The sequence below is a fragment of the Melopsittacus undulatus genome, chromosome Z (assembly GCF_012275295.1).
Source record: "Melopsittacus undulatus isolate bMelUnd1 chromosome Z, bMelUnd1.mat.Z, whole genome shotgun sequence".
Taxonomy (NCBI): Eukaryota; Metazoa; Chordata; class Aves; order Psittaciformes; family Psittaculidae; genus Melopsittacus; species Melopsittacus undulatus.
Window position 1 is genome coordinate 27,441,103 of NC_047557.1, and position 15,178 is coordinate 27,456,280.

The 15,178-nt window shown below is 40.3% G+C and overlaps 1 protein-coding gene across 1 annotated transcript; it reads left to right on the forward strand.

Annotated features, from left to right (window-relative positions):
• The first annotated feature begins 2,255 nt into the window (after window positions 1-2,255).
• ZNF366 (zinc finger protein 366) lies at window positions 2,256-14,450 on the forward strand. Its single transcript, XM_005155023.3, has 4 exons — window positions 2,256-3,563; window positions 5,610-5,801; window positions 11,341-11,515; window positions 13,856-14,450. The coding sequence occupies exons 1-4, from the start codon at window positions 2,265-2,267 to the stop codon at window positions 14,389-14,391; spliced, it is 2,202 nt and encodes a 733-aa protein (XP_005155080.1). The 5' UTR covers window positions 2,256-2,264; the 3' UTR covers window positions 14,392-14,450.
• Window positions 14,451-15,178: the final 728 nt, after the last annotated feature.

Consider the following 15,178-nt stretch of genomic DNA (forward strand, 5'->3'; position numbering starts at 1 on the left):
AATGGATTTTGGCCAGTGGTATGAGATTCAACAAGGCAAAGTGCTGGGTCCTGCACCTGGGCCACAACAACCCCATGCAATGCTCCAGGCTTGGCGAATAGTGGCTGGAAAGCTGCTTGGTGGAAAAGGACCCTGAGGTGCTGACTGATGGTGCTGAAAATGATCCAGCTTGTGCCCAGGCAGCCAAGAAGGTCAGTACCATCCTGGCCTGTATCAGACACAGTGTGGCCAGGAGGACCAGGGCAGTGATTCTGTACTGGTGAGGCTGCACCTTGAATCCTGAGTTCAGTTCTGGGACCTTCACTGCAAGAGAGACACTGAGGTGCTGAAGCATGTCAAGAAAGCCAGCAAAGCTGGTGAAGTGTCTAATTGACACGTGTTAGGAGAAGTAGCTGAAGGAAGGGGGATTGTTTAGCTCGGAGAAAAGGGAGCTTGGGGGGGGACCTTATTGCTATCTACTGGAGGTTGTAGTGAGGTAGGTGTGGGTCTCTTCTGCCAAGTGACAAGTGACAGGACAAGAGGACATGTCCTCTAGTTGCACCAGTGGAGGATTAGATTGGATATTAGGAAAAATATCTTCACCAAAAGGGGTGTCAATCTTTGCAACAGGCTGCCTGGGGAAGTGGTTGAGTCACCATCCCTGAAGGTATTTAAAAGAGATGTAGATGTGTCAGCTGTGGGCGTAGTTTAGTGGTGGACTTGGCAGTGTTAAATTTATGGTTGGACTCATGGATCTTAATGTTTTTTTCCAACCTAAATGATTCCATGGTTCTGGAAAACCAAGACAAAAGGTAGCAGCCTTATTTAACATGAAACAAAATTCAATATTTTAGGTGAACCCTAAATTCAGGAGAAGCTTTGTGTATAGAATCATAGACTCCTAGAATGGTTAGGGTTGGAAAGCACCTTAAGATCGTCTAGTTCCAATCCTCCTGCCATGGGCAGGGACACATTCCACTAAACCATGTCACCCAACCTGGCGGTGAGCACTGCCAGGGCTGGAGCATTCACAGCTTTCCTGGGCAGCCCATTCCACTGCTTCACCACCTTCACAGTAAAGAATTTCTTCCTTATATCCATTCTAAGCCTCCTCTGTTTCAGTTTTAACCTGTTACCCCTTGTCCTATCACTACAGTCCCTCATGAAGAATCCCTCTCCAGCATCCCTGTAGGCCCCCTTCAGATACTGGAAGGCTGCTATGAGGTCTCCATGCAGCCTTCTCTTCTCCAGCCTGAACAGCCCCAACTTTCTCAGCCTGTCTTCAAATGGGAGGTGCTCCAGTCCCCTGATCATCCTCGTGGCCTCCTCTGGACTTGTTCCAACAGTTCCATGTCCTTCTTATGTTGGGGACACCAGATCTGCACACAATACTGCCAAGTCAGATTTCAATAAGAACAGAGTAGAGGGGCAGGATCACCTCCTTTGACCTGCTGGTCACGCTTCTTTTGCTGCAGTCCAGGATACGGCTGATCAGTGGAACATAAAATTTTGCCAGAAGATAATTATTAATCTGTTTTGTGACAGTCTATGACTAGTAAGGCTTGGAGCATTCTTAAGTATCAATTCCTCTGGAGACCTGGGGGGTTGTTGACATTAAATCTGTATTTGGTTTGATAGTGGTGATTTTGCCCATTTATTTAGAAACAAAAAACCCTCCACATTAAGCCTATAAAACTGGAAGCAATTTGGATAGTTGTCAAAGGTTTTTTCCTCCTCAAAATCTGCCAGGTAAATATCTCTGGGATTAAAACAAAGAAAATAAATTAATCTCCGCCTTCTTATTACAATACAAAGTGAGAGAAGCCAGGAAACATGGCGCAAAACCTGATGGTACACAGTGTCCTTAGATCTCTTGGCCATTGTTTTCTCTCACAGCAGCACATGTTAATGATACAAAGAAGTTTAACAATTTTTGGCATTGGCTTTTCATGTCACAACCATAATAAATGTGCACATTACTGTTTGTATTGCTATATCCTTTAGATGCACCGCCAATTTCTAGAGCCTGTGCATGCACAGCCAAGGACAAGATTTTGCCCACAGGTAGAGTGGTTGAATTAAATTAAGCAGAAATCTTGCCATAAAAATTCAGATACAAAGTAATGTGTCACTACATGGTACCACTTGTTTATGTTGCAAAGATTTTGTATGGGTCAAACTTGATAAATAACATAAAATGTTAAATCGAGGAGAACAGGAAGAAATAAAGAGATTTTGGTGTTTGTTTATTTGAAGGAATTTGTGCAACACAGGAAAAATCAAACATGATGAAGAATGAAGAAACGAGTTTCAATGTGGACAGTACTGCAGCCTCTTCCTTCTCTCGCTGCCTGCAGCCATTAAGCCCTGTTACAAAGCCACACAGAACAACTCAATTTGGTGAAGAATTCAGACCGCATCTCTCACATTTCCACTATGGCCCTCCTCCTCTTGGAGACATGGAAACATTTCAGGGGTCCTTGGAAGGAGGGTCTCGGAAACGTAAGAGCATGCCAACAAAAATGCCTCCTTCCATTGCCCTTGAGGGTTCTTCATCACCACCAGACAGACCTGAAGACCACAATGATATAAGCTCTTCTAGTCTCTCCTTGGTGTTCCAACAGCCAGCACAGCCCAAGTACAGTTCCCAGATGATCGACCTCTGCAACTTTGGGTTTCAGTTCTACAGAACTCTGGAGCACTTTGGAGCCAAGCCCATTAAGCAAGAATCAGTGAAGCCTAACATGACATGGCCCAGTAGCCCAGGTTTCATGCAGGCTCCTTACCCTTATTATCATAAAGTCCATCCTGGCTTAATGTTTCCTTTTATTGTGCCACCAAGCTTTCATTTCAGGAACCCCTTTCAAATGAAAAGACCTCCAGAGCCACCCTTCAGGAGATCTGAAGTAAGAGAAAGTGGTGAAAATAAACAGAAAGTGGAAAGAGTAGATGTCAACCTTCAGATAGATGACAGTTACTATGTTGATGTGGGGGGTGAACAGAAACGCTGGCAGTGTCCCATGTGTGAGAAGTCCTACACATCCAAGTACAACCTGGTCACCCATATCTTGGGGCACAGTGGCATTAAGCCACATGCTTGCACCCGATGTGGCAAGCTTTTCAAGCAGCTGAGTCACTTGCACACACATATGTTGACACACCAGGGCACTCGGCCACACAAGTGCCAGGTGTGTCACAAGGCTTTCACCCAAACCAGCCACCTCAAGAGACACATGATGCAACACAGTGACATCAAGCCTTACAACTGCAGGATCTGTGGCAGGGGGTTTGCCTACCCCAGTGAGCTGAAAGCACACGAGTCTAAGCATGAGAGCGGCCGGGAGAACATCTGCGTGGAGTGTGGTCTGGACTTCCCAACCCTGGCTCAGCTGAAGAGACACCTAACAACCCACCGTGGCCCTATACAATACAACTGCACTGAATGCGATAAGACATTCCAGTACCCAAGTCAGCTGCAAAATCACATGATGAAGCACAAAGACATCCGTCCATACATCTGCACTGAGTGTGGCATGGAGTTTGTGCAACCCCACCACCTCAAACAACACTCCTTAACTCACAAGGTAAGCCAGAACCGGTTGCAGTCTCACTTTGCATCAGAAGGTAGCACAGGGATTACAGGCTACTAAAGATACATGTATGTATCTCCTTGGAAAAAAGATAATCAGATCATAGAGCCTCATGCTGGCCCTTTGCCAGCTGGAGAGTTTTATGTAGAGCAAAAGCCCCAGCAGCACTGGCAATAGTATGTGCCATATGTCTCTGTCTGTCTTAAGAAAGTACACACAAACAGTGCTCTGTCATAAGTGGGAGTCCAATTAAACCACCTATATTACTTCTCAAAACTGTATTTGCATGTTTCCATCTCTGTGTTTTATCTTGAGAACGACCTCCTGTAACATAACATAATTTTGTAGAGCTGTATAACCCCCCCCTGAGATTTCAACAGAAATTTTCCACCAAAAAAAACAGATCTATCGCTATGCTCCCTTAATTGGGATGTAGGTGGATTGGCAGTAGACTGCAGCAAAAAAGAGATATTATTACTCAACAGATTTGGAAGAATCATCATAATGAGACATTTGGGGGAAAAAAAACCAACAACCAAAACAACCTAAGAAAAATTCCCCCTCTCACGTAAGTTATGCCGGCTAACAAAAGTGGACAAGCAGGATGGTAATTTGTATCAAGTAGGAGTCTTGCCACTGCTGGCAACAATGACAGCAGAGTCAGTTTAGGCTGGAGCAGGCTTTGGAACACCTCCAGGAAGACTGCTTTCAAAAATAGCGAAAACATAACTGTTCAAGAATATCTGAAATTGGCTTATCCACCTTTACAAAAATGCTGTTAAGCCAAAACTCTATGCATTTTATAAAAATTTGCTTTGCATACTTTTAAGACTTGAATTTTGGCTTTTATATGAAAGACATTAAAAATACAGAAAGCTACAGCGTTTCAGTTTTATAGACACATGTGCTTTTAAAAACCAACAACCTCTACATCCACATTTGCTTTTTCTTTCCTACTACGTCATTATATTTTTTTTGCTGGCTTTGGAGATTCCCTGGTCGTTGGATTTACCATGCCAAATTCTATCAGTTTTGGTAGTTTTCTGTCACAGAAAATGCAATGCCCTGAGCCTTTAGAGAGCTTCTGCTTCTTTGTCCACAGCTGCAGGTGGATTCAGCTGTGAACATAATTAACAGCACTTAACTGACCAAATATAGTCTCACATTAGACAGGCAGACACTTAAAGACACTGTTGGTGTTCACAATTTTAGCTTTGCAAGTAACTGTGAAAAACAGTGATTAGCACAAAAGTAGGGATGGTTTAGAGTGTTCTTTGTTATGGGGCCTGCAAAAGGAGTAATTGCTCTCAGCAGTTCTCTAGTAAATTCCCATTACCTTCAGCAAGTTATCCTCAAACTCTTGAAGTGTTTAGTGGTAAATTCATTGATTTTCATAGCATCTAAATGAGTTTTTGAGGAGCTGGCATTAAGACCACATGGGCATAAGCAAGAATATTGAATTATGCATTAGAAAATTGACTGGATGGCATAAAAGGTGTTAGAAATGCTCTGTAAACACCAGGTAAAAATCGAATGTAACATGTGTATCCTCATTTGGTTACATTGCTTGACTAGTTCTCAGTTGCTTCAGATTATTTTCTATAGCTTTCTTCAAAACAGGGCTATGGCTTTTTTAGATGCCAATGACATTCAAAAGCAAACACTACTTTAGCCTCTTAACTGGTTAACTTTTATTCTTGTCTATTAAGTACACACATTGACCAATACCTAATATATGCAACAGAGTAGGACAGAGAAGCTCTGTTCCTGACTATGTCTCATTGATTTGTAAACTTACTGATGGAAACAAAACATTAAGCTTATATTTCTCTCTTTCTCAGATTTTTGTAAGAATTTGCCAGGAAAGAAATACATAAATATCTACCACTCAAGCAAATGATGTTAAAACTGAAATAATTTATTACCTGCTTTGCTAATGAAGAATAAATAATTCATGTATTTTTGTACTGAACATTTAATGACCTAGAAAATTTTCCACCTACAGATTTTTCTGATTTATTTTTTTTCCTTTTCTCACAGGGTGTGAAAGAGCACAAATGTGGAATTTGTGGCCGGGAATTTACTCTGCTGGCCAACATGAAGCGACATGTTCTGATCCACACCAACATCAGAGCCTATCAATGCCATTTGTGTTTCAAGAGCTTTGTGCAGAAGCAGACTCTCAAGGCCCACATGATTGTTCATTCTGATGTCAAACCTTTTAAATGCAAGGTAAGTGCATTTGGTGGCAGAGGCATTAACACCCTGGATATTTCTGTGATATTATGATCTTGTGATGTGATAGCAATAGAAAAATAAGACATGACTAATTTGCAGCTGCATTTAAACTAGCATAAACTGGCCCGGTTTTCTGCCTTTATCAAGGTTCTGCTTATATAGCACAAAATAATGGAGGTAAACATCTGTGGTTTACTCCTTTCCCCTTCAATATCAGTATCTTTCATCCTCAAGTATTTTTCTTTTGCTTTGTGATCATTTCAATGCCACAGCAGTTTGAGGACAACAGGCATACCTGACATTTGCTTAGTACAGCCATCCAAACAGAAGTGTAAGTGTTTAACAGCTTGAAACAGTGACTAAAAACACAGTTCAAGTTATGCACCCCACACAGAGGACTATAGAAAAGCAGCAGCCACAATTTCACGTAGTGATGCTGTGAGACAGTTCAGAGAAACACCCAAAGAAAGCTACAGAAAAATACAACTGCAGAAGGGATTTGAATGGGCCAAGTGTAATTACCAGGCTGAAATTCAGGGTAGGACATCAGTATCCCAACAAAGCAGCCTCTAAGACCATCTGGCCTTTTTAGGATTCTGTGTGAATTCCAGCTTGCTGCCTTCCACCAGCCCATCGGAGGTTGTCCTCTCTTCTCCCTCCTCATAAACCTTTAAAGCTTTGGTTTTCTTGACTATGCTTATTTCTAATATCTTCCTTATGAATTGTTTGTGCTTTTATTCTTATCCATTATTGGGCATTAATCTGCTCCTTTGCTGCCTATCTGTCTCGTTATTTTAGTCACACCTTGTCAAGTCAAAGGTTGTAGGTGTTATTCCTACTATGATCTCCTCTAAGAGGGTTATAAATACAGAGTGGAGCATATTATCCAGTTTAAGCATAAGTAACTGAAGACTGATCTGGAAGCAATTTCTAGAACTCTTTCATCCAACATCCTTATGGAATTAAATATTTTCTTAGAAAGAAAGTGTCATTGAGAAGCAGAGTTGGGTGAAAAAAAACTAAATGGTGTTATTTTGTCTCGAAAGATGTAGAATTTCAAAATGTCATAGGAAAATGTGGCATTCAGTGATAATCTTAGTTGGAAAATGTTAGAATTAGTCAATGCATTTTGCTTTGACAACCTTGAAAAAATAGCAGCAAAATCTTCCAGCTTTAGGGTTTTGTTTAATTTTAATTTATGTCCTATTGAAAGATATTTTGTATACTAGGTTTGTGTTAGTCTAGACTGATAAAATAATTTCTATTACTGAATTGCTTGCATAATTCTATGTCAAATCTTCTGTAGACTTTCATTCTGTGTTAATACCCGCAAACCTGTCCTTTTGTTCCCATTTGGTCAAAGTCCTCTTGTGATCCCTCAAATTTCAGAAAAGAAACTCAATTGTTTGATCAACTGTTCTGATACAGTATCTGAACCCACATTATTTTTTAGCATGTGTAGATTAGCTGGAAGTGTGTGTTCAGCTTAGGGTTTGACGATGACAGACTATTTCTACTTGGAGATGGCAATAGCTTGAACAGGGAACTGGAGTACCACCAGGAACACCTGTTTTTCTCATTTTTTTACATCTTTGTCCCCACCCAGTGTTCTGAGGAGGAAAGAAACAAGTAAGCACAGTAAACCAGTTTCTCCCATGACTGCAGGGATGCCCCTGAACAGAATCTAGCTTGTAATAAGCAAAGGGAGAATCAGGATTTGCTCTTTTGTGTTAGAAACATCCCTTGGTTCTCTGGTAGGGCCCTTGAAAGACTTGGGCACGTATTCTGGCTGGTATTCAGAGGGTTAAGGCAATGACCAGATAGCAGCCTTTTGGCACCAAGCTCCTCCTCAGCAGAAGGAAGGATATAGCTGTATGAACAGCCTGCTTTAACAATGGCTCACATGTCCCCCGGGGAACCGCCTGCAAATAGATTTCATCTTGCTTTCTCTTGTACTTTTCAAAGCTTCCTGTTTTCTCACGGTCCTTTTGGACAGTTTACAGTCTTTCTCCCTCTCCCTCTCTCTTTGAGGAAAGGAACACCCTTCTTATGAAGAAAAAAAAAAAAAAGGAAGAATGTAAGGGAAAGAGAGCACAGCCAGTAGCCTTTCTACTTCACCACATGCAATGGTTTTCTTTACCTTTTTCTCACAGCAAAAGAAAACATGAGTCTTTCCTATGTGTCTAATCACAGCTAAGCACAGACTATCTGAAGTGAGGGAGTAGCAAATAGCTGTCCCTTCTGTTTCCTCATCCAGCTGCAGCCAGGATCCGTGTCTAATTTTCCTCTGAAGATTGAACTTCTCTGTAGTGTTTAAAGGCCTGAGCCCACGCTGCCTTTTTAATTTCTGTTTAAAAGAAAAACAACCCCCCTCCACCCAAAACCACTGAAGAGTTCTGAAGGAGTTGCACCAACTGGTGCAATAGAAAAATTCTGATATGTAGAGGAAGCTTCTGTGAAACTTACCATTGCTTTTAGTGCTGAAGTCAGCAATATTTTAGACCTCCAGTAGAGAATGTAACGAAGTTTTCTGCAGCACAGCCAAATACACTTTGCAGTAAATGTTCTGAACTCCACTTTTTTCCCCATCTAAAATCATGGGTTTAGAACAGGAATCAAAGCCAAAGGAAATGTGAGAGATAAGTATTTTGGAAGAAACAAAGCAGACTGACAAATCTAGAAAAGGTGGTGCTTCAATTGGTGACTTAGGAAGACAAAATCTAGTGTTGACCTAAATTACTTCAGTCCATTTCACCAGCTAGTGCAACGAATTGTGTTCAGCAGACTTGCAGCTGAGGTCCTTCTCTTCAGGGCTTGAACTTTACTTTGTCTAAGATAGACAGCCTAACAAAAGGTCCGTGTTGTTCCTGCTGTCCCAAGATCTCTTGCGTGACCTTTGATTCCCCTTCACTGCTAAGGGGCTCTGTGAAGAATTCTGCTGGAGCTCCCTCTCACGCAGCTGGCTCAGGACTCTGATCAGTGCTCACAACCCTGCCCTTTCCCAGAGACAGAAAATCTTGTACACCTTCCTGGTTTGGTCTGCAAGCTCAGGCTATTCTTTAAGCACTAGCCGTGAAACCCAGTTAGCTCTAGGTCACTCTCTTCCAGCATATGAGCACAAAACCTGCTCCTTTCATCCTCTGGATCATGAACACTCATCTGAAGGTCATCACGTGCATTTTGAAATGTATAGGTTATCCAGAGACAATGCCACACAGAGCAATCATCCCAAAAAACAATTTTAATATCTGCATTTCTTTCATTTTCCTGCCACACCACTGTGGTACCATTTCCTCATGTTCTCAGGGGAGATTTCAGGACAAGAACATATTACACGTCCCTAAGACTGGGAAATAGAAAACCTACCCCATTTATTCAGAGACCCAAAATTTCAGTCCTGGCCTTTCATTATGGAGATAAATAATTATTGCCTTGACAAAAAAAAAAAAAAGAAACCCACAATAAAACAAACACAAAACAACAACAAAAAAGGCTTCTACTAGACTCATTTCAATAATCAATACCTTATAAAGTTATAGCACCTGATTAACCTTATTTTCCTGATTACCAGTTTAGATAGAGAAGTAAAGACCTAGCTGTCAGAAAGCAAAAGCTGGTGACAACACAGATCAGCCACAACACAAGCAGATGACTAGAAGCCTTCTGCTGAGGGGTATTATTATTGTCATTCTTGTAGCCTGAGAAACATTGACATGTCATAGGTCATTCCAGCAGCTGTTAAGATATAATCAGCTGCTGCTCTTCCTTGCAAATTTTCTGTGCTCATCAGTGCTGCTTCTCCTCTCTGTTTCCCCCATCACTTTCAGAGTGGTTTGGGGGTTTTTTGTGCATTCATTTCCCTGACTACAAGTCATCCAGCATATTAACTTCATTCAAATGCAAGGAGACAGTCCTCTTTCCTAAGTGGATGAATGACCCTTGGAATCAGACATTTTAGTTTTACTGATTGATAACTCATTTTCAGTGGCTTCCCCCACCCCAGCTCGCCATCTTGGTGAAAATTTTGCTGATAAATTTGTCAGAATATTAATTTTAGCAAGATCATAGAGAGCAAATAATGGAAAAGAACTTACACAGCTGAAGCAAATAGTTTTTGAAAGCAAGTGAGTATTTCCAAACTCTCTTTTTGCAGCACTAACTCAGCCCAAGCTTTTATTTGAACACAATATCCCTGTAAATTTCTGTATTAATGGAATGCTTCTATTTTCCCCTCAAGAAATGGTTTAAAATACAAAAGATACAGTACTATGTCACCAAAGATCATTCCACTATCTACATTTCATCCACATATTCCAGGTGATGGCTTTGTGAATTTGAACCAAAAAGTGCTGTAACAGACCTTCTGTACTATCCAAATAAATTAAATCAGAATTCAGATTAGACCAAAATTTTGGTAGATTCTCAATAATTGTTTTTTAGTCATTTTCTCCTCAATGAGTACACTGCCTGATAGAATTTTCTTTTACTCAGTAATGATGATTCTGGTTCATATAGCAATAAAGATTGTAAAAAAACCCAAAAAATTTGATGGTAAAAGTATTCCTAAGAAAGGACCTGAAGTAGAAAGCAAACACCAAAGTTTGCAGAGGTTGGAAACAGACACTTGCATGTGAATAAAATTATAAATCCTAATAAGGAAAGAACAGAAGACAAGACTAGAAGCTTGTAATAGTGATTTCAAACTCTCACGTCTTGAAAATACCTTTGACTCACAAGGAACTAGATTACAAAAGGATCCATCTATATAAACAATAACAGTGAAAAAAAAATCCCCCTTACTGTTTCATCAAAGGCAAACTTGCACAATCAATGGCTCGTTGAACATGATCAGTGAGGAGCATGCTTCAGGAAAAGCTGAGTCATTCTTGCAGCCCCATGACTGTTTAAATTCCAGCTTACTCACCAGAGAGACTGAAACACAGAAGTTGGTAAACAGAAGATAAGAGGATCAGAGAAAAATGGGGGAGAAAAAAGGAAAAAAAAAAAGGAATTGCTTTTTCTAGTTTAAGCAAAACATGCAGCCATTTCATTTCTGCTTAACGAGAAGTAATATTCTGCTTGACTGTTTCACAGAAACTCTTCATTAGTTTTATTTTGTATCTCTTGTCTCTGTCTGGTGTTGTTCCTGTTTAAAGGCTAGATTTATAAACTGCAAACAAAATGGTTCACCAGTGCAGAAAGTTATACTTTGCATTTCATTAAAATTAAGAGCCTTCCAGGTTACACACTTAGGCCTCTCACCTCCTTACAAGAACATTCCCTGCTTCTGGAGAACCCTTCACTGTGTGTTCTACTCACCAGATTTAAAATATGACAGCAGGGCAGAAGGCCCTAGGTAGATCAGACTCAGATGCATATTCCGATCCATAGTTTTTTTCCTGAATCTTTGAAAAACAAATTGCAGCCAGAAGCTGCCAGGGCTCAAGTTGCAAAGAACAGGTCCTATTTCCTTTCAAAATGTTCTGCTTGTACCCGCTTGAGCTAATAATTTTAATTTTTACTTTTTTTGCAGCTTTGTGGAAAAGAATTTAACAGAATGCATAATTTAATGGGACACATGCACTTGCACTCGGACAGTAAGCCTTTCAAGTGCCTCTACTGTCCCAGCAAATTCACCCTGAAGGGGAACCTAACCAGGCACATGAAAGTCAAACATGGGGTTATGGAACGAGGATTTCATTCCCAAGGTAATATTTTTCAGCAAGGCTATTCTCTGAGAGATTTGAAGATGCATGTCTTTAAACCCAAATGGGCTTTGTACCACAGATCCAATGTGATTGGAAGAGGTTGAATACCATAATCCCTGGAGGTTGTCATTAACTATTTGTGTCACTTCAGTGATACAGATCAGAGATCCTCAAGGTAGTGACCCTTGTCTTGGAGATCTTTCAGACTAGATATTTGATAACACACAGGTACAGACCAAGATGGAGGAATAGATGGAGACAAAATGTGACAGCATTTATGAGCAGAAAAGAAATAATTTTAGTGTACTAGATTGCTGTTGTCAGGTGTTAGGGAGAATACATTCAGTAGTATGAGTGTAGAAGATTTATCAAGCCATACCAAATTTTCTTGTACTTATGCCCAGGCCTCCCCATCCATTGCTGTGAGAAGGTGTAACGTCCACAGCACCATAGAGTTTCTCCCAGCATGTAGGTACTCTGAGATACAAATGGGAGCGAGCTGGTGGAGATTCAGTCTCGGTGAGGCTGTGGCGCATGTAGCTGGGCAGGGGAATGGTTGGATGACATAATCTGCCTGACTGAGGGCGTAGTTCCATTATTTTTGAATAAATGTTACAATTGCAAGAGACATGATTCCTAGAGGATGACAGACCACAGCCTAGCAGCTATGGACAAGCAGGCATTTTTTTCCCCACTCATATCTGCATAGGAGTTTGTTTTTTCTCTTATGTTTGACATACATCATAAATTCTCTCAAAACTGACATGAACAAAAAAGCTAGAACATTCCATGGATCTTGCTCTGAATTCCAGTCTGGAATGGAAGCCTGCGTGGCTCTATGTCCAGAAGCCTTGGCTATTCTGTACCATATTGACATAGCTGATGTTACCAAAGGCTCAAGAGCCAGTTTGCAAAGAAACGTGGATAGGAGGAGACATAGACTTTTGACTACCCAGGGAAGTGGGGAATTAGGGAAGATAGTTTCAAAAGTTTCAGTATCCAAGATATTTGTGTCTTAAGACTTTCTGGATAAATAATTCTTTCATGGGTAAGATTTTTTGCTGTTCTTCAAATTCAAGCTTCAAGGCAGCTTAACACACATGCAAAACATAAAACACACACTCTAACTACATTAGGCATAAAAATTTACAAAGTTCCCAACAGCTAATGAAATAAATGGCTCTTTTTTTTCCCTGTAAATCTCCCACAGCACCAGGCTGGTTACGCAATCACTTGTAATTGAAGACAGCCTAAGAGCTTTTCAGTGTGCATGGATTTTTCAGCCCTTGAGGCTGTCAGACACAAGGCAATTTGTAAGGGTTGCCACCTCCTCATGAGTCATTTTAACAAATATAAACTGTTGCAAATTAGCAGCTGTATCTAGTGAGGCTGCATAGATCATTACTAAGGGAAAAAAACCCAAACCAAACTAAAGCAAATAAAATAGAAGCTTTCATAGGTACTTGCTAATAAGCGAAATCTTCACCCTAGTACTGTCATTATTCTTTTAATTAAAATGGACTAAGCCTGCAATGTCCAAATCTTCTTCAGTGTGTACCAGTACTCAGAGTGTATTTGAGTCCATGGATGCCTCCTAGGTAATGCCTGGATTTCCAGCAAGATAGGAGATGCTGGCAAGTATTGAGATAAACAAGATCCAGGACTATGCTCAGAGTTACACTGCACTGCTCAAAATCATCATTTGTTCAGAATTATTTCCTCAAGCTAAAGCACTACCTATTGCACAGAGCTTTTTCAGTGGCATGAATGGCTTCTCAGTGGATGAAAGAGGAACAATTACAGAGAGTAAAGGTTGTAGGCTGCCGAAACTTGATTATTATTTCATTTTGAAGTAGTAACTTTGAACAGAAGTGTTTATAGGACAATCACATTAAAATGTTTTTAATCTTTTCCAACCCTCTGGAAAAAAAAAAAAGTACAAAACCTGCGGCTTTGGTCATGGCGTGTGATGCTTCAGATCAAAGTTTTCATTTCTAAAAAAATAAGGAAGAGGGAATGTACACTGGCAAAAATAGTTAAAAGAGGCCAGGCCACTTCACTTTTACCCCTAACTCCCTAATCCAATGTCTGTCATGTCCAGCACAATGTTTTCTGTGTCCTGACCTGGCTGTGAAGTGTATACAATAGTACTTATTTAACAGTATCTCAAAAAAGATGTCATGAGATGTAAACAGTAAAGTACTTGAAGAGAGCTGAATGGAAAACAAATGTAAAGTATGAAATAGGAGGCCACCTCACGTTCTGTTTTTTTTACCATGTATCACGTAAAATTTCCTATATATAAATTGTTCCTTTTCTCCTCCCTCAAACCACTACAAGGTTTTGGAAGAGGAAGAATTGCTCTGTCCCAGACAAATGTCTTAAGAAGCTTGGAACAGGAAGAGCCCTTTGATCTTTCCCAGAAAAGCCAAGGAAAGGGAATCTCATTTCATTCAGATGGTGAGAGTGCCAAGGGAAGCTCTTGCCAGGAAGAGGAGGAAGACAACTGCTATGAGGCAGAGAGATACACCCCTGCCATATACCACCAGGATGACAATAAGCTATACACGGCTCATGATCTGTCTGGCAAACCTGAGTGCATGATGAAAGACTTCAGAGAGTCCTACTGCAATGAGAAAGAAGAAGTGCAAAGTGAGGGACGACTGGAGGATAGAATAGGAAGCTCAAACAAACAGGAGAGCCAAGGAGAGAGAGACCTTGCAAACAACAAAGAACACCTCGGCTTTAGATCCTTTGAAAAGGCCGGGCTTGGCCACTCTCTCTCTGATTACTTGTATTTCAAGCACAGGAACAAGAGCTTGAAAGAATTGCTGGAAAGAAAAGTTGAAAAACAAGCAATGCTTATAGGCATTTAAAATGGACATTTAAAAAATGTGGAAAATGGGAACTAGATAACTTTTAACATGAACTGTAATTTGCCAAAGCCTGGAATTTTGTAGTAGTCTTCAGAAACAAACAAGCCAATGAATAAAAATAATTTAAGGTAAAACACATATATTAAAAGTATAAAGCAGTTTAAGGTCACAAAGAAATGCAACAGATATTGCAAAATAACATTTTAATACTTACCCATTTATGTTTAGTCAGACAGTGGGGTAGGTAAAGAAGCTTATTTTTCCTTCATCTGGGATGGTAGAGACATATGCAATTTTCTAGTTATCAAAAAGCAACATATTCTAGCATTTGATTTATTATCTGACTAAACATATGAAGAATCCTAACTATAAATCTCAAAAAATATAAATCTCAGTGCTAAGTATTTCACAGTGTAAGTAAGAGTACTGTTAAACACGATGCACATGGAAGTGCTGTCATTCTCAGAACTAACACAGTCCAAATACTCCCATCTAGTGAAGTGACAGTTCAACCACTTACAATGAGAAATGGGAAAGAAATTAAGAAGAAATAGTAATGTTTTGTGATATGGTGAAGGGCAGCTTTGTGAGGACTGGAATTTATTGCAGTCACAGAAGCTATTTCTCTGGCACAAAGATGTTTGTGCTTTGCTGTGTTTCAGTCAGTATGGGAGTATTCATCAGTTCTTCAAGTGAAGTATCATGGACTGTGCTGACATGTTCAACTGTCTGCTCAGACCAATATATAATGAACAGTAGCAGCATGTAGCATTTGCAAGTTTTGCTG